The following is a 19,894-nucleotide window of genomic DNA, read 5'->3' as shown; positions in this document are numbered from 1 at the left end:
ACAATACTTTATTGTTCACTATTACTGTACATCAATAATACATATTTCTTAATTTCCATTTTTACTATAGAATACCATAATAGTATTCATGAATGAATGAACAACCATTTGAAAATAATTTATCTTATATACATAATTGAATACAGTTAGCTTTTGTTTTATTTTACGTTTTTGTACACGTTTACGTATACCGTACGGTAACTCATAATATTGTTTCCGCTGACCTGAACATTTATTCCAACAAAATGATGTCGAGTTTGAAAACCACTACGCATGCGCACAATTAATTAGCATAACATAACTAGAGGTCTTGCTTCCTAACAATACAATAGACTTTCACTTCTTTTACAATGTTTCATCATGTCAAAGAATATACAAAGAATATAACCTTAGTAATTAATTTATATTTATTACATCCGGAGAGCTACACATCATTATCTTGAAAGCTCCCGTGGTTAGACGTTTGCATGTCGCAAAAAGAAGAGCTTAAAATCTCGGTTTAAGCACCCTTATTCACTCTTGCAGTGTGATCCAAAAACCTAACGCATCTAGACCTTTGAGTTTCCTCCGTCCACCAAATGAATGTGGGCTTATAAGCTGTGATCTCACTTAAACGCAACGCACTGACGCATGCGCGTTGTAAGTAATTGTTGAGTGTAATTGGAACATTCATATGAAAATGCATAATTCTACTTGTTAACTATGTCTGTACGCCAGTCAGTTGTCAGTGTGTCACTGGGTCTGTCTAGTCCGTCATTGGAATTCATGTTTTTAATGAATTCAAGAACTTTTTTTTCAACTCTGAGTCAAATTCTTACATGCTCAATACCTAATATTATAACAAAAATGGTGAACGTTAAAAAACATACTATTTTTCTAGTTATATATTTACATTCGATATAAGCCTATGTTACAATGTTATTTAATATACTGCTGGTCGCCTAAAAGAATTGTTATCTGAATTCCAGTTGTTGATTTTAATGCAACCCGCTCATCCATCGTGTTTTGTCACTGTCTTAAAACTGTCTCTTTAACAAAACAGCAGAGCTGCTTAATACAGTATTTCAAAAGATACTGCTTCGTATGGCCCTCTGTTTTCCCCTACTCTGTCACAAAGAAGTACTTCGTGTTGTGTCTTTTTCAATCTGTCCAACCTTTTTATATGATGGCACTAATGTGAACGATTTTGGGTGCTTGAGATCAATGGATTTCTTACAGCAGAAATATTGCCTAAGATATCTCTTAAACTGTTTGCTTACAGTGAACAGAACCAACGGATTGGCACATGCGCTAAAAATAATCATCAAATATTTTATATTTGATATTAATTGCATCAATGGGTGTTGCCTAACGGTAAAGTTGATATCTTCGTCGTTATACTGTCGCACTATTTCAGAGGCGTGCAGTGGTAACCAACAAATGGCAAATATGACGATCATGATTAGCACGCTTCGAGCCAAATACCGTCTTCTCGTCATTGCATCTGTAGCAGAGCCTTGGCTAATAACATTATTTGTCCTTATACTTGTCATCAATATAAACGCCATCTTTGAATAACAAATCAATATCAACACCAAAGGTATCATATACATGATTATAGCAACCGTAACCTGGTAAGTCTTTGCAAAATTAGAGTGCATTACAAACGGATAACACGTGATAAGTGACATGTTACCGTACAGTGGTAACTCTGTGATATAAGCTTGGTGGAATATTGGTGCACTGATGCAAATAGCCAAAAACCAGATACAAATGCAGATACATATATACTTTCGGTAGCTTTGAGAGTTGCAACTGGTCATCCTGTACCGTATAACCATGTAACGATCGACGCTAAGGGCAGTGAAGGTACCAATGGATACACACTCAGCCATCACTAAGCAGCCGTGAACCAGTTTACATCCAATTGAGCTTTTATGTAGAAAAGAGGCGTAAGTAGTGATTTTTTTAAACACAAAAATTGGTACACCGAGCGTCAGTAACAGCAAATCTCCGATTGCTAAGCATACTAACAGGTAGTTGTGGGCACTGTGCATGTTATTGTTAGCGATGATGATAAAAATCAACAGCGTATTTCCAAATATGCCAACAATTATGAACGTTATTTCCATCGCAACGATGAAATCCTGCCACAGCGTAGAAGTAGGATCGAACTCGCCTGGATAATCATAGCTACTGCTGATGGTGCTGGAGGTGTTGTTGAAATCCATCGAGCTTCTCTAAAAGATAAAATATTAAATATTTGTAAATGAATGAAATTAGTCATGTAATATTCATAATAAATATTTATTTGGATCACATTAAACTGTTTAAAATGTATGAGAAAATTGATATCGGCGTCTGCCTTTGAAAGCTGGGCTCTCACTAGGAAAATGGTCAACGTACGCGCAACGAGGTAAATGACCAATCAAAAGCAACATTTTGATTGTTCAGAATGGTAAATTCGAGTGAAGAATAGTCCGAAAATACAAATATTATTATTTATTAGTTATTGGAATTAAAATTTTATAGCGTTATATCTATTGAAAACATCAATTTTCTACTGTGACGGATGATAGGAGCTACTGTATCTGCAATTATAGTCTATATGCCTAGTTTTTGCAGAGCTGTAAATAGAAAAATAATCTAGCCCATCGGCTCGGCCTATACAATTATAAAATAATAAGGAGTAAGCTAATGCGCAATAAGAATTGCATGGCTTTAGCTATTAAAACAATTATATAACAGATTATTCTTCTATCGTTGAAATGATATATTAGCTAGATAGCGTTATTCATTCTTTAGTTTTATGACGTAATCCATTATTGTCACAGGCATTAAACAAAGTTAATCAATATAACAAAACTACAACGCAAAATGCATTTTTTAATCCACAGGATTGGCAACAACAATTGTTTGAAGACATAGGAGAACTGAACAGTATAAAGACAAGAGAAAATTAGACAAAGTACGACTGAAAACATGGAAGAACTGATAAAGACTAGAGAGAAGGAGAAAAAACGAATGGAAACATGGAAGAATTGATAAAGACCAGGGAGATTGAAGGAGAAAAAAACGACTGGAAACATGGAAGAATTGATAAAGACCAGAGAGAAGGGGAAAACACGACTGGAAGCATGAAAGAACTGATAAAGAATAGGAAGATTGAAGGAGAAAAACACGACTGAAAACATGGAAGAACTGATAAAGACGAGAGAGATAGAAGGAGAAAAACACGACTGAAAACATGGAAGAACCGTTAAAGACCAGAGAGAAGGAGAAAAACAAGTCTGAAAACATGAAAGAACTGTTAAATACCAGAGAGATAGAATGAGAAAAACACGACTGAAAACATGGAAGAACTGTTAAATACCAGAGAGATAGAAGGAGAAAAACACGACTGAAAACATGAAAGAATTGTTAATAAAGACCAGAGAAATTACAACTGGAAACATGGAAGAACTGTTACAATGTTGGTGATATCAAAAAGTCTGGCATATCAACGTACACGTGATGTGGATCAAAAGGAATGGCGATGTTTCAGATAAAACTATTATTTCATTTGTAACTGCATTCTATGTCTCAGAGCTAAACAAGCATCAATGTATATAGTATGTATATCCAAATGATATTAAATAAATATAAATCTATTATTTGTACTTCTAAATACATTCTACACAGGTTCATTAACAGCCTTTATTTAAGCTTAGTTATTAGGGCACTGAATGTACGAGAATGACGTGATTGTTATATCGAGATTATTGTACTTTGCACTGCAGGCCTATTAATGTCTCACAGCCAAACAATCTTGTTGTGTATCTTGTTATATATACAAATTATATTTTCAAGTAAAATTGACATTTCAACCGATAAAATGAAATTACAGAGTATACAATGTTGTATACTTTGTTAAACGAAAACTGTATTCATAATATCTATCTAGATTAAGTAGGCCTAAAGTACATCATGCATTCATTCGTAAGTCATACCGGGAAACGGAGGATTACATACCGGCAAGTTGTAGGCTATTCAACTTTATATCTATTTTCCCTGTAAATGCTTTGTCTATACAAAAACAGGTCTATCGTATGATATAGCGTTTAGATTACTCTGAATCAGAAAACATGCCTGCGTAAGGCAATACCCGGTGTGGGTTTCTAAGCCTTTAAAAGGGGTGATTGATAAACTGACGTTAAAACGAAGGGTGAATTTCCGTACGCGGTGAGTTCTCCGTCAAATTCAAAATTTATAATGGATTAGTTTTGCAATATTTACAAAAGTATAATGATAAAAGGCTAGCGTTGCCCAAAAGCTCTGCTAATTTTATTTTGTATCTTCATTGAGATCCAGCCACTGATACCCACAGCATTGTCATTTTTTCAGTAATTTGCCTTTGGATTTACATATTATATAATTATGCAATATTTCTAGTTTCCTTAACCGCTCGGCCGTTCTACCCGCCTAAGTACACTCTTACATAATCATTTTAAATCTATAGTCGATTATGCTGCACGTGCATGGAATGTCTTTATTGATTACTTTAATTTCAGAGTTTTCGCCTTAGTTACCGACGCTATCATAACGCCGATTTGTTTGTTGGCATGCCCCTACAATCGTAACATTTTTGTTGTTGAAACGTTACTGTTGGAATTTTTACTGTCAATTCGTAAGAAAAATTACAATTCCAAATACGGAATTGTAAACATATTTTAGCATTAAGGAATTACTGTCGTCAAGCATGTTTGCTTCACATTAATTTTGTAGATTGATGTCATGTCTTTTTCCTGTATTGTTGTAATTGAGTTTATCTAAATACATAGAAAAAGCAAAGACTAAACACGCTCGATCTTTATGTAATGTTCTATTCCTAAAATCTTAACTGACAGGCAATAATTATTTGTTTGATTCAACCTCACGCCGAACACTATTAGGTTCCGATTTTTTGGGATACTATAAATCAAGAATAAAATAAAAATAATCGGAAGAGATTTCTTTTCAGTACTAATATTACGAAATTAAGTTTGATAAACCGAATTGCAAAACTTCTGTACCGGAAAATAACAATTAGGCTATACCCGTAGCTGAAAAAAAAACAATGCATTCCAACCGATACCTATCATATTAGCTAACCGTATCACATGCTCTTACTGCAATTTTCGACGCACGAAACGGAGGAGCGCTTACGTGATATAGGCCTAATAGTATAATATATCATAAAGTACAGTTCATAATTTTATTTTAGCTGTTCAAAAGGAAGAAGGGCGCGCCTTCGATACCCATCGATACCCTCTCTGAAACCGTCCATGAGCGTCTCCTTATTATCACTAGTCATGATCGTGTACAATAACAGGCAAACAGTATCTATGTCAAACTAATGCCATCCTATATGTGCTCTTATAATTAATCTACTCGTCAGCCCATATTTGCATCATTTTCTTGTTGCGTCAGGTCGTATTCTTCCAATTCCAATGCCTGCTACTCGTGATATAGTGGAGAAATAATATATTCCAATAAAATGAAAACCAATTCAATGCACGTGCAACATAATCAACTACGGTATATTAAAAATGACGATGAAATTGTGTACTTAAACGGGTCAAATGCCCGAGTGGAATATGGCCGAGTGGTTATGGCAGCAACTTACACAATATAAAACTATCATAGTTTTCCAGGTAACTTGTTTTTTCACACTACAGACCACTAGGTCGGTCGGTTGGTCGGTCGGTCGGTAAACACTAACTTGAGCACGCGACTGCAGCCATGTATATCGCCTTGTTTTCGATCCAATATTTAGTCAATTGAATGAATGTGATATTCAAAGTGTGTTTTTTAGGGATACAATTTATTTTTTTATGATACTGTATTACAGATGATAAATAAATACAGTCCTCAAAATCGGCTTAATGATTTATAAATGAAAACGATTGTGATTTAAAAGCAAAACAACTGGTAAGATAAAACATTACACAACCATCCTACTTTGCAACCCATTTTGCTTTTAGACCTAATTTAAGAGACCTTTCATAAGCTTTAATATTTTTAAAACAAGATAATAATAACTGCAAGATGATTATTAATTTAATGTTTTCAACAATCACTAGGAATATCTAATGTACTGTTTAAGCTTTGTTTTCTATCAATATTATTCAAGGTCAGTGATAATACATATCTCTTGAAAGGAACTTGGTCGAAAACATTTGCGACTTATATTTTCAATATAACTGTGACATTCGTTAATCACATACCTTTTGTATGTTTTGTATACGTGCATTTTGACCATTATAACACGTTATCAACGTTTTGATTTGCAGTAGGCTATGTTTTGAACATCATGTTTTAAATATTTAATAAATCGATTTGTTTTTTAAACTTCATACTTCAGTGACTATCTACTACATTTTACAAGTGCGTACTCCGTGTGACACATAAAAATGTACAGACTTAATAGCTACGATCTTTACATTCAACCACGTTATACAATAATTATTGTAAATAATGTCGATTAATGTTGACAATTATCTCTCAACATGCTCTTAATGAACCTGTAAACTACGTGATCGATTTAAACTTGTCGAGTGTAACATAACGGGTTAACCGTCAGTGTTGTATTGAAGTAATACTGTCTTTCTCACGGCATGAATTAGGACGGCAGTTTAGCAAGTCGACGTCCCATGTTATTTATCATGATGTCAAAAACCTGTCAATACTTTTTTTAATGAACATGAAAAATACGTCATCAGTATATTCGTCTTTCTGGCCGCTTGTGCTCGCGTTTTGATGTTGAGGATGAAGGCACCATTGACGATGTTGCTCAAGTCGATGATAATGATACTGGTGGTGCTATGATGGTCTTAATGATTGATGATGGTATAAAAAATAAAACAGATCTAATAAAACATATTTACCACACCCATAACAATTATGACGTTGTATTTTATATTTGCATATAACTTGATTACGTAAACGTAACGTATGAATCTGGTATCCAAACTGTCGCTTGTGATTGGTCATTCGTGGTTGTGTCCCGGTGGGAACCAACCTTAAGGATGATTTTTACTACTGACTGAATAATAAAGTATTTACCTGTCGCAGAAAAAGTGATTATTATCGCAAAAAAGAATTAAACCAAACAATTACTACAATTGATTGTTTATCTCGCGGAGTCAGTATTATCAATATTACTAGCCTGTAATGCCTCTTTATCGTTTTATAAAAATACATTCCATTGTGATTGTAACTTATCTATAGAATATACTTATTGATTTTATCCGTTATGAATGATAATTTAAAAAATGTCTAGCTAATAGCAGAACGAAGTGCGAGATGAATGCGCAATGCTAACGCCAGTTCCTTTTTAATAAGCTAGATAGATATTGTACAAGTTTTCATGCAAAGTAATAAAAGCATAATAAGGTCACTTCTTGCAAGATTCCAGGACAATAGATGGACAAGCAGACTACAATTTGGCAACCAAAGAAAAAGGAAAATGAGATGGAGAGATGAATGGAGAAAATATAAAAACAACTGGTTGCAAGAATAGCAAAATGGAGAGCTTTGGGGAAGGAATGTCCAGATGAGGACTGCCAAATAAACTTAATAATTTCCTTTTTAACGCCGCTTTAAACTAGACAATAGAGAAAACATATTCAAATGTTATGTTCTGTTGTTCTTTATTTGAAAAAAAAATCGGATTTTCTTTGGATCGACTAATTCGATTCTCGGATTATACATCCGACTTTACTACTACTTTACTTTATTACTTTTATGTCATATCAATAGCAGCAAATAATGTGATTTTTTAAAATTGTCTACAATTTAATAACAATTCTAGAGTAATAGTACTGAATGCGTGGTTGTCATGATCAATATATAAAACTAGGACAAGGCGAAAAAGATACAAAATAAAGCTATAAAAACTATAAACATTGTTATTTTTAAATTATATATTTTTATTATATTTTGTGAAAATTATTGTCGATAATCATAAAATGTATAATAAAAATCTTTTAGTTTGTAAAGAACGATAGTAGAACCCCGATTAAAGCAAAGATTGTATAGCGCCGCTACGCGGCGCAAGATAGGTAACTGGGTGAGACCTTTGTAATCCATGGACGCCATTCCGGCGGACAAGTTTGAACCGGAATAAAGTCGTTGTCAAGGCAATATCCACGATGTTTCGGTTAAAGAACGAAGTTGTCTAACCAAACATATCAATGTAAACACACAGAATTAATCGGAAAGTGTCCAGATCCCAAAGAAACTTTTATTTTACTTTGTTTACATAATTTCTTCCCTTTTCCATGAATCAAACATAAAGATGGTTAACCACAGATACTTCGAGGCGGACCGCCAAATTTAAACCATTTACATTTAAATCACAATAATAACCTGTCCGCCCGAATGGCGTCCATGGATTTACTGGGCGCGTAGTGTTATAAGATAGGAGCTTGGCAACAGTTACCTATCTTGCGCCGCGTAGCGGCGCTATATAATCTTTGATTAAAGGGTCTTTCACACCTGTTCCGGCACGGTTCCGGAAAATCCAATCGAACGTCGATGTTTCGTTTTCACGCGGCTACGCGCATATCGATTGGCTCATAGTCGCGTGGAGCGTCATGAAAAAGAAACATTGATGTTCGATTCGCCGGACCGGAAGCGTGCCGGAACAGGTGTGAAAGACCCTTAAGGGGAGGCATTCAGAATCAACAAAGTGTCCCCTTGAAATGAGTGTTGACCATTTAATAGTGTGTAAACATACATGTGTTTTTCCATCGGGATTTAGAAAGACGTTAAACTGGGAGGGGTGACTGGATGGTAAGTACTGGGAAGATGTTGAACATACTTCAAAGTGATAGTGGTGTGGTTGGGAGGAGGAGCTGCTCGCTCTGCCAGTTTACTATAACAATTATGCTAATAATTTAAAAAGGAAAGGAAAATGTACAAAACTAAAACCTATAAGAGTACAGGAAGTTCCAGAGATTTATGAGAAAATTAACACTCATACTACAGTAAGCCTCTTATTAGAGGACACTAACATTGTCCTAATAAAATAAGTTTCACCTTAATAGGGACTGGTAGTGCTAATATTGCATGCACCGTTGGTCACGAAAAAACTTCCCCCTCTGAATACAGGTGTGCCAATGAGGGTTTCGGCAAAGGAGGGTGTGTGTAGAAAAACTAACGCATGTTGTTTTCTTTCATTAATCTTACTGATTATTTCCATACTTTTTTTTATAGTTATGTTTGTTATTGCTGCAGCAATACTAGTATAATTCTAGCGGGACAAAACCACTCAAGACGTTGAGTAATTACAATATCCAGTGCGATGTGTCATGCTCAACTGAAGCCTGACGAGAACGGATTTACTACATAATGGGTGCAAATGTACATCTCTTGTGTATGCAAGTGGCATTATTAATGTTTACCATATCCTGCCTGAGTAGGTTTATCAAAACTATTATATTCGAAGAAGAGTGAGTTTGATTGAAGATAATTGCGAACAAAATAGGCTTTAAAAAAAGATTAAAGACAAATAGTAAATAGTTTTTTGTGTGCTAATTTTATTGAGCAAGCACGTAGTAAGATAATAAAGAAAATGCGCACGAATATCATGATGAAATAAACTGTTAACACATTATGGAACTATAAGATAGATTTTGTCATAGATAATTTAAACACATGGGATATTACCTTATTTAAATTATATGTGACTCCCGTATCCTAGGCCATGTTGTATGTTATAATAGACAATCTACATATTAAACACGGAGCTATACTTTTGAGGTCTATTTGTAAATATATCTCTTAAACTGCCAATTTTGTGAAAATTAGGTGCCATATTGTCTGAAAGGTCAACAGAAAACAGACATTGTTTTTAATTAGGAAGAATAAAAGTTTTCGAAATAATGCAACATTTAGCAATTATTGTGCTTGTTATCTATCAGAAAGAGAACAAAACTCAAATGATGTATTGACATCCGAAATTACAGTAGATATTGAAGAAAATGGAGAATAATTCAATAAATAACGTTCACTCTGCTAAACATGACATGACTTATGACAAGCTTTCTCAAATAAGCCCGAAACACATTAAAATGTAAAAAAAAAATTATAAATTTCGATATATATACCTATATAAACAAGTCAGGCAAAGGACTAAACTAAACCGCCCGGTGATATACTGAAATTTATTTAATTAATTTGAAACGATAAAGATAAGGAAATCTGTGAGAATGAATATATATATATATATATATATATTTATTCTTTCTTTCATCTATCGGATTGTTAAAAGTTTTTCTTCAAATAACGGACTTATCGGCTAATTTATACCTATACAATTTAGGTGATGAATGCCTATCTATGTTGATCAACAGTAAAATCTCATCAGAATGTGATGACTGTACGGAGAATCGAAAATCCTGCAATTGTTCTGATATGCACTGTATCTAATATACGTTTGACAAATATGGTTACCGGTAAAGTTGGTATTTAAGATTCAGATAAAAATCACATGGTAATATCATTCACTTTCATAATAATTATCTGCAGACACGAGTTTGATGACAGGGATAAATTGTATCTGGATGAATTGCAATTATCCAGTTAAGATGTATCTAGTGACAGATGTAAAATTTGGTTTACTGTTGAAACTTGTGGCTACTAATGTGTTAGCTTTATCAAATACAAACAACAAACTAAAAGGTAACAGACTCTATTACACTCCTATGTGTACATTTTAATTTTTTTACGACATCTGACCAATGAAAGATATCATCAATCTGTTTGTGATGTCATTTTGAAATAGCATGACGTATGTATAGTATTATTACCAACTTTAAATTTTACCATAACCGTCATCATTGTATTTTTTGTGTTACAGACTGTTCGATGTACAATAACTAATCAACAACAAACAAAAAACCATGCTTTTAAGAAAATTATTATAACAAGAAAACAGTCTTGTTAACGTAGGCTGATTATTTCATAATAAAGGACATAGTAAATCTATTGAGAACACTCTGACGTGTGACAAACGAAATACACAATATCAGCTAATTGTAGATTGAAAATTGTAAGCAATTAAGGAAATGTTACTATCGAAAAGAAGACTAATTTGTCACGCGCGTTCAGACGAGTTTAAGCTGAAATATTTTGTCAATGACCCCTGACGTAAAAGTTTAAATAACAAAACAAAGATATCGATCGAATAACGCATTAAGTTTTATCTAAACGGACAGTACAGTTTTTTTTCTTCAAAAAATGGCCAAAAGGCCATACACCTACTTCCTTCCTTAAAGATTCACAGGTTTAGGATGTTAAGAAAGAGAAATAAAATCAACCTGAAAGCAAATATTTACAACCAATCTAGGCATATTCATATATTATTGTGTAGGCCTAATAATGCAGTTAATTTTATCATTTTTAGGCCCTAATCCCTATCCTACCACCTATTTCAAAATTCGTAAATCTAAGGACTAATATAACTGCCGCTGGTCATCGATGCGTCCGTGCGTTGCGTGCTTAGTGGGAACCAAGCTTAAATGCCAATAGATACAGTAAGGCAGGCATATTAACATATCGATAAACAAAACAATCGCCTTTAAATTTATCTATAGAAATGTATCTTTGAAATGTAATAAAAGAGTTATTGGTCTATGAACAGCGATACTATTATCGATTGTGGTATTTTAAAATTCAGCGAAGATGTTGATGACAACCTTTTAGCAGTATTAAAGCAACATGTGCTAATGATAAACTAAATAAAAAATGTTCCATAACTTTAAGATTCTACTTATCAATAAAACAAAGCAATTAAGATATCATCTTGAGATTATCCTTTAAATGTAGTGTTTTAATAGAGGATGTATTGTCTATTATAATGGCCTATTAAGTTATAATTGGTATTTTACAACGATACTAATGTCTTGAGAAAACATTTTAGCCTTATTAAACCTGAATTGATTAATAACCCAAATAGAAAAGTGTGATAAAAGTTGATGAATGAACTAATATTTAAAAAAAACTCACCCTTTTGCGAATTTTGTTATTAACTCGCTTTAAATTTCGGAAGTGTTGTCTTATCGTCGAGAGAATTATTGCAAACTTTAAAGGAACGCGAACATTATTAATAATATAATAATATCCTGGATTTATATAGCGCCTAATGTTGTGAAACCTCTAAGAGCTGAACATTTTTACCCCAGTCATTTTCAAATACCTATGGAAACATACTCCCATAATGCAGCTAGTAATCAGCGCAAAGTTGTGTCTTGATCTAACCGGGTACCCATTTATACACCTGGGTGGAGAGAGGAAAACGTATATAAAGTATCTTGTATAAGTATACAAGCAATGCAGCGAGAGTTGGATTCGAACCTCGATCTCACAAACAGTAGTCCAACGTCCGACACACTGCACAACACGCCCTTATACAGATCATTATTATTAAATAATAATAAATACATTTTATTTATTAATATATTGATAATAACCATTATCTGAAATATACAATATTCGATAACTTTATCATGGCTACAATATTTAATCATGGTTATATTCAAATCTCGGCTCAGTCACAATTAAGGATTGACAGAACAAAACAGACGCATCCATAATGAAACTTTAAAAGCGAAGCTTAAACAAAACCAAATCGGTTAATCATTTGTTTTAATTGTATTTAAATTCACAATCAACAGCAGGCATCTCGCTATTTATAGACGGGAATACATAAAATACAAAACAAAAGAACATTGACAAGCTCCACAAGAACCAATAACAAACATTTTTTTTTTTCAAATTCTGGATTTAAATAAAGATAAACATAAATAAAATATCAATAGTGGAGTCAAAGACAACATATAAATTAAGTAATCTCGCTAATCTACAAGTAAATTTAATTTTAAGAACATTGATAATCACTATAATCTTACGATACGTGGTCATAAACAAGGAGACGTTCCAGCAATATTGTCATGTTATAGTATACAGAAACAAGGCGCAATCAACGGCGATCGACCAAGTTTATCTACCTTTGTTTTTATGCGTATAATTGAAAGAAAGTGCACTGTATGATAAAGTTCTATAGATAATAACTCTTTTTATAGTTTTTTTAAATATGTCCCTTTATGGCTATTAAGACTGAACTCACGTAATTATTCTCGTAATCATTAGCATTAAATAACCTATTATTGCATATTCTATTCTGTCATCTTTTAAAGATACGATATTAATTATTTTTCTAAAAAGGTCATCGTGAGGCATCCGTTTTAATAACTGTTAGAATGAAAATAATTAACCTTGTAATTTATTACACAATTAACGAGTAATCATTTCCATGATGAAAATTAAAGTGACACCATGAAAATTAAAATGACGCCAACAACTCTACAAGTTATAAAGTTGAAACCAAATTCTGCAAAACTCGACAAAATTCGGTAAAACTCGACCAAATTCGGCAAAACTCGACCATATTCAAAACATTTCAAGCGGATTCACGCCAAACTCGGCTAAATGTTGACTTTTTCTTGGTTGAACGTCATAGCAATTTAATATTGCTACAGTTGGAGTAGAAGAGTATGGGTAATATATTGAAGTTATGCATGGCGAAATCATGTTGTATTTAGTTCTGAAAAGAATTTAACTCAACAGGTCTTTTCAAAACTAATAGTCCTACGTGGAGTAACCGCAAACTTTATACCAACAGAGGGGTTTACGACTCTATATTCTGGACCTAAGCGCCAGGAAAAGATTGTCTTGAAAAATGTAGTCACAAACAAAAGTGGAAGGATGAAGTGATATATAGAATACAACGTGTATGTGTTATTTACATCAAGCAATACGTGAACACCTAGTTTACTGAAGAATATTGCATGTCATACGTGCCAAGCAATCTTTTATAGTGTAGACAACTTTATCACAACTAATGATAGTACATGAGTGATATCAGTAATTCAGTGTGGCGTTTTTAGTATACAAATTCAAATATTATTGAACATCTATTTGGTATTTCAACTGGCCTAGATATGATACCGATTGAAACTTGATGTATGTGGACATATTAACATTCACCCTGAGTACCACATCAGTGGGCTAATATATTATGCTTCTAGCAAGTATTACTGTCTTCAAATTATTCATATAACATTCACGGATATCAATTTTAAATAAAGGAAACATAACCGTCAGTTCACATGACTGTATGCTGTTTCGTAAGAAAAGGATGAACCAAGCGTGTCAAGTCGCAAACTAAATTAGTGTATAAAATAGGACGCTGTAGGCCTACTGCAAGTAATGGATGCATGTGGAATATGCACTCTTAAATCATACCTCCATGCTGAAATGTAGCATAAAAGAACGACGTACTTCATTAGAAAGTCACCCTGGCATTTTTCAACAAACCATGTTACCATCATAAATTCTGTACATTTCAATACGACATTTATTAGGTACGCATTCATTATACAGTATATATATATTAATTTTATGTTCGGTAAACAAAATCGCGTCCCGCTCACGATCTTCGCCAACGACGTGTTAAAAATGAATGTGATCCGCTTACGTCTAGACTATGATTTTAAATCTGTCAAGAATTGTTGTAATCGAGTAGGTCTAGAATTATTCTTATTTTTATGACTGGAGGCCATCTTATTATTAAAAACGGAGGTTTCAGTAAATACAATTAGACAAACGCTTATAGCTAGATGCAACATTCCGTTCATAAATGCAAATAATAAGGCATTGTATTGGAATTCAATATTTCAACACGTTATTGTATTCCCAATAGTGTGTCATGACCTACTAAAGTGTCCAATTATTCATCCAAATGAAATGATACGTATTTGATTTCTTAGATGATTCCATAATATTCGGCATTTCTCGGATCAAAATATTAATACATGAAATACTGTAAACCAATAGGCTCATTATAATCCAGATAATATCTATAATAAATAAGTCCCCATTTATTACAAGTCACTTTTTGTACTTAAATTATATGTAATTCAACGAGCTGATTTGTTATTAACTCTCATTTAAATATAATAATTTATCATCTTTTTGTGGTTTTTAATTTTGAATTATCCTTCTTATAATTACCAAATAAAAAATAAAAATGTTGAATTCACTCTCACTGAATGTTCCATTCAATCTCACTTTATGTTGAATTCATTATCATAACAAAGTGAATTTTGAATTTACTCTCATTGAATGTTGATTTCACTCTCATTGGATGTTGATTTCACTCTCATTTGATGTTGATTTCACTCTCATTGGATGTTGATTTCACTCTCATTTGATGTTGAATTCATCTCATTTGATGTTGATTTCAATCTCATTGGATGTTGATTTCACTCTCATTGGATGTTGATTTCACTCTCATTTGATGTTGATTTCACTCTCATTGGATGTTGATTTCACTCTCATTGGATGTTGATTTCACTCTCATTTGATGTTGAATTCATCTCATTTGATGTTCATTTCACTCTCATTGGATGTTGATTTCACTCTCATTGGATGTTGATTTCACTCTCATTGAATGTTGAATTCACTCTCATTAATTAATTCACTCTCACTGAATTTTCAATTCAATCTCAATGGATGTTGAATTCAATCTCATTGAATATTGAATTCACTCTCATTGAATTTATAATTCAGTGGATGTTGATTTAACTCTCCGAATGAATGTACTCTCTTTAAATGTTGTCTGTTAGTACATATGGGTTTCTAAATAAATAGCTTCATTTTAATTCCTATGTTTATTTTAGCATCTAGAATATATTTTAGCATCTGGGTTTTTTTAAGCATCTGACGTTTCATTGTGTTAATCGTTTTTCTACGGACCGCAAACATAATCTACCCTGTATGGTCAATGTAGCAAAGCGTATTGCCTTTTATCTTGTAACTAATATTCATAATTAAAAAACCTATAATTGTTATGAAGCAGCTGCTCTCTTCATAGTTATATTTGTTTATAGAGAAATCAATGTCATACGGTACGGTACGATACTTGATGCGAGGTGCTTTCAACAAATCACTTTCTCAACAATTGCACTACATCTATTTAAAATATTTCACATAAAAAACATCTGTATTTAGGCCTATATTAAATTTTTAATCTATTAAAATCAATTCCTCAGCTGCGTTAATGGGATAAGATATGATGTTACAATCTTAATTTCAATACAAAATATTATATTAATATTCATAATATATGACTTTATAAATAGCTTGTTTTGCTGATGCGTTGAAAATTACATTTTGAAAGTTGTAACCCTAGGGTCCGATGTATAATAATTGTACAAATATAATAACAACTATAATTGCTAAAAGTTCAGCAAATCTAAAACTGTTTATCATAAGTAGAACATCCATCTTTGAAAATAGTCTTTTTAAATAGTTATGATGGCTAGATTGTATATAAAAATCGATGAAAATGCTTGGAAATAAGAAGAAAATACCGGTAGGTATTGGGTTATAATGGGTTAAATAGCGGTAGGTATTGGGTTATAATGGGTTAAATACCGGTAGGTATTGGGTTATAATGGGTTAAATACCGGTAGGTATTGGGTTATAATGGGTTAAACCCCCAAAACCATGAACAATGAAGATCAATAAAATCAGAGATTGAATACGCCATTTTAAAATGGTAACTTTAACGTTCTGCAGAAAATACCGAAACAATAAAGTTTTCACTTATGAAATTACAAAATAAATTCAGCCAAAAATACACTGGCTTACTATTTTTAGCTTTAAATTACAGTTTTTCAAGTAAATCATTTGTTTTTCGATCCAATTTTTGGTCAAAGTTAATAACTATATTTTTATGACATTAAAATAGTTTATTAAACAAAAATTAAGGTATGGGTTAGTGCACTTGTTCTGGTATTAAGGAGCTTTCGATCGAACTACGTCGTGTGCTCCCGCTCCCCATCTCGAAAACAGATTTGATGGTCGATTTTGATTTTTGTTTATTCAATATTCAATATCTACTCAATACATTTCTCTACACATATATTAAAAATACATAAATAATAATTATATAAACACTTGGGATAATAACCAATAAAAAACATAGTATGTGTGGAAGGAAGTAGAAGGAGAAGCGAAAACAAGAAGCGAAAACAAGAAGTGAAAACACCGGGCAGTCGAAGATTCAGGCAAGCCCATTGAAAAAAGGGTAATTTTAAAGAATGCAATACCAAAGATGGAGTAAAAAATATAAATATATAAGAGATTATCCAAGCAACGGAAAAAACAGAAAGAAATTGCTGACAATGTTAGGTTTAGGTCCAGGCAACAACTTACGACACATCGATTGACCTGACCTAGGTTGGTCATCGGTCGACGCAAATCTAAAGATTATCCATCCCTATTATGTGCATCACCAGGTCATCAATAATCACATAACTCATAATTATAATATTTTGGTATAACAGTTATCACAGAGGCGTATTCAATTAGGATAGAGGCGTGTGCTATCTTATGCACAAACTTCTAGAGTGTGGTCCTCGTGCGCACATAACATGCAAGTTATTTTTATGTACATAATATAAAATGACACATTTGTCGCATATGTTAATATTTCTACATCAATCTCACCTCCTAAATGGCAATTAAATGTGCCGCTTACCACAACGATTAGAAGGTTTTCACATAAGGTATGTCTACTGCAGAGATGTCATTTTAATGTGCGCACTGAACAGGGGTATTTAAAAGGGGTTCTATACTGTATCAAACGGCACGTCCGCTCCGCGCGCTCGGCCGCGTTGTGTGTAAATGGTCATAAGAACATAGATTCTATATTGTTTTTCGTTTACCGTTACCGCATGTGTAAATTGGCCTTTATGATTCATATAATATGGTCAGATAAGATTAAGAATATCAATTTTACGCTAAACCTATCATTAATATATAATTAACTACGGTAATGTATGGAAATGTATTTGCTTTGGAGAAAGTTTGTTACGGGTAAATTAAAAAGTTTTTATACAATTTCAGCACACTTTACACAACACGGGGAGCGAACGGGTGGTTAAGTGAAGACCCGCTCAGGATAGAAACAAATTACGGTCATTTTATAATCTGGACAAATCAAGAGTAAATATTATGCGGCGTATGTGAGACAAAATTACCCGAATAGTCATAACATAAAACAGTGTTTGGATTTGATCAAACGTACCTTACCTCCACTAGTCATTCATTCATTTATTAATGAAGAAAGTCTATCTTCCACCACCTTTGATGACAGATTGTTTTTGTATTAGAAGATTGAACTGAACGGAAGCAAAATGCGTAGATATTTTTAAATATTGATTTATCAACAAAATACAAACTATAAAAAATACATTCATTTTAAAATTAGTTGAGACATATCTTATTGATATAATAATATTTTACTCTTTACTTTGCGGAAACAACAGCATTTACAAAACGATATATAAAACAAAATACAAACAGTAGCTATGAGATTTTTGCTTTCAAATTAATTTTATGATTGTATAAAGATAATAAAACATATACTGTAAGATTTAAAATGATGAGAAACTGTACTATTTTATTAAGTGCGTAGGTTTGATAAAAAATATATTACGTTATGCGTCTGCTGGATGATATATTATTCGCATCATCCCACTCAGCACTTGCAATTTCAGTTAGCAATGCTGTGCGTATGTTATGTGTCTATACTTAGAGCAGATTTTGCGTAGGGAATATTTCATTAAATATTTTACAAATTTATTTTGCTTTTTTTTCATGCATTATCAGAACTTTGCTGTGTAGACATAATGGAAAGGTGCGATAAGGCAGGGGTTGTTGTTATGTTGTTATAATGTATCTGTAGAAAATGGGCTTTACCTAACGAATACTGTTTTATTCGTTTTATTTTATAGCCGGTCTATAATTATAGTAGGCTACACGTTGGCGTATAATGGTATTTAAGTGGTTCAGGCCCAATATGAGTTGTACGATAGAGCTTGGTTCCCTCCTCCTCGACGCGCAACGAAACGACGTAGACACAAGTGCGACCAATTACAAGCGACAGTTCCAATGATGATCAACGTAGCGCTTATGTTCTTAAGCCGATTTTCCACTAGGCGAATTTGTTCGCGCGAATCAAACGTTTCGAAGAGAAAAAAATCAACTACTCTCTTTCCACTACATGAGCGAATAGCTGCGACGTTCATGTTCCTCGCGTGGTTGCTGAGCATTTCGATTCGCATGAGTGCTCATGAAAGCGTCATAGCTCATTTCCTGAGCTCTGATTGGTTGCGCAATATTTCGCTTCGCAAAAAGTAGAAACAATTCGAACTAGGCCTAGTAAATTTCGCTGAAGCGAAAAATCAAAGGAAATAGAATTCGTCGAAGAAGGCAGTATGACAGACAGAAACGCGAATACGCATGTGCATAGCATGACGCTTTCGATTCGCGCGAACAAATTCGCCTAGTGGAAAATCGGCTTTATGTTGTGGAACTTTAGGGGAATGCGCGACATTGTGGCCCGTTGCTGATCCCGCCACTAGTGCTAGTTAATTATTAGTCGATTAATTAATGCATAAACGGGCATGATGTGTTACTCGTTGTACGAGAGTCTGGTAATCCCCATGCCTTTTTAACAAGCAAGATGTTGTACATATAAATAAATACGAATTAATTTAGCTGATTGTCGTTGTTTCTTGTGTCAGAAGATTATTAACTGACATTATAACCCTATTATAACTGTTAATTATTTTTAGTCAAATCATGCATGAGAGACAAAAAATGGTATAGATTACGGATGGTAATTATGTTAGTGAATGTAGTGTAGACCTATGTTAACTAAATTAAAAAAATGCACGTTGTACATAATGTAAATCTTGAAGGTAAATGAAGATTGCTAACGATTAAGTACAATCGACGAATCCGTCCCTGTGATGAGGCG

At 33.3% G+C, this 19,894-nt stretch overlaps 1 protein-coding gene across 2 annotated transcripts in view; it reads right to left on the bottom strand.

The window, feature by feature from the left end:
* Positions 1-69: 69 nt before the first annotated feature.
* LOC140056519 (bombesin receptor subtype-3-like) overlaps positions 70-19,894 on the bottom strand; it is a 44,267-nt gene continuing 24,442 nt past the window's right edge. The window contains exons 1-2 of one of the 2 annotated variants that reach the window (XM_072101920.1): positions 18,163-18,241; positions 70-2,219 (exon numbers count right to left, since the gene is read on the bottom strand). In XM_072101920.1, the coding sequence (XP_071958021.1) occupies positions 1,110-2,210 (1,101 nt within the window). In that variant the 5' untranslated portion in view covers positions 2,211-2,219; positions 18,163-18,241 and the 3' untranslated portion in view covers positions 70-1,109. Of the gene's footprint in view, positions 2,220-18,162; positions 18,242-19,894 lie in introns of those variants that run through there. The other variant, XM_072101919.1, reaches the window with a different exon arrangement.

Source organism: Antedon mediterranea, chromosome 8 (assembly GCF_964355755.1).
Source record: "Antedon mediterranea chromosome 8, ecAntMedi1.1, whole genome shotgun sequence".
In the NCBI taxonomy this organism is placed as follows: Eukaryota; Metazoa; Echinodermata; class Crinoidea; order Comatulida; family Antedonidae; genus Antedon; species Antedon mediterranea.
This window is presented reverse-complemented; position numbering and strand designations above follow the sequence as displayed.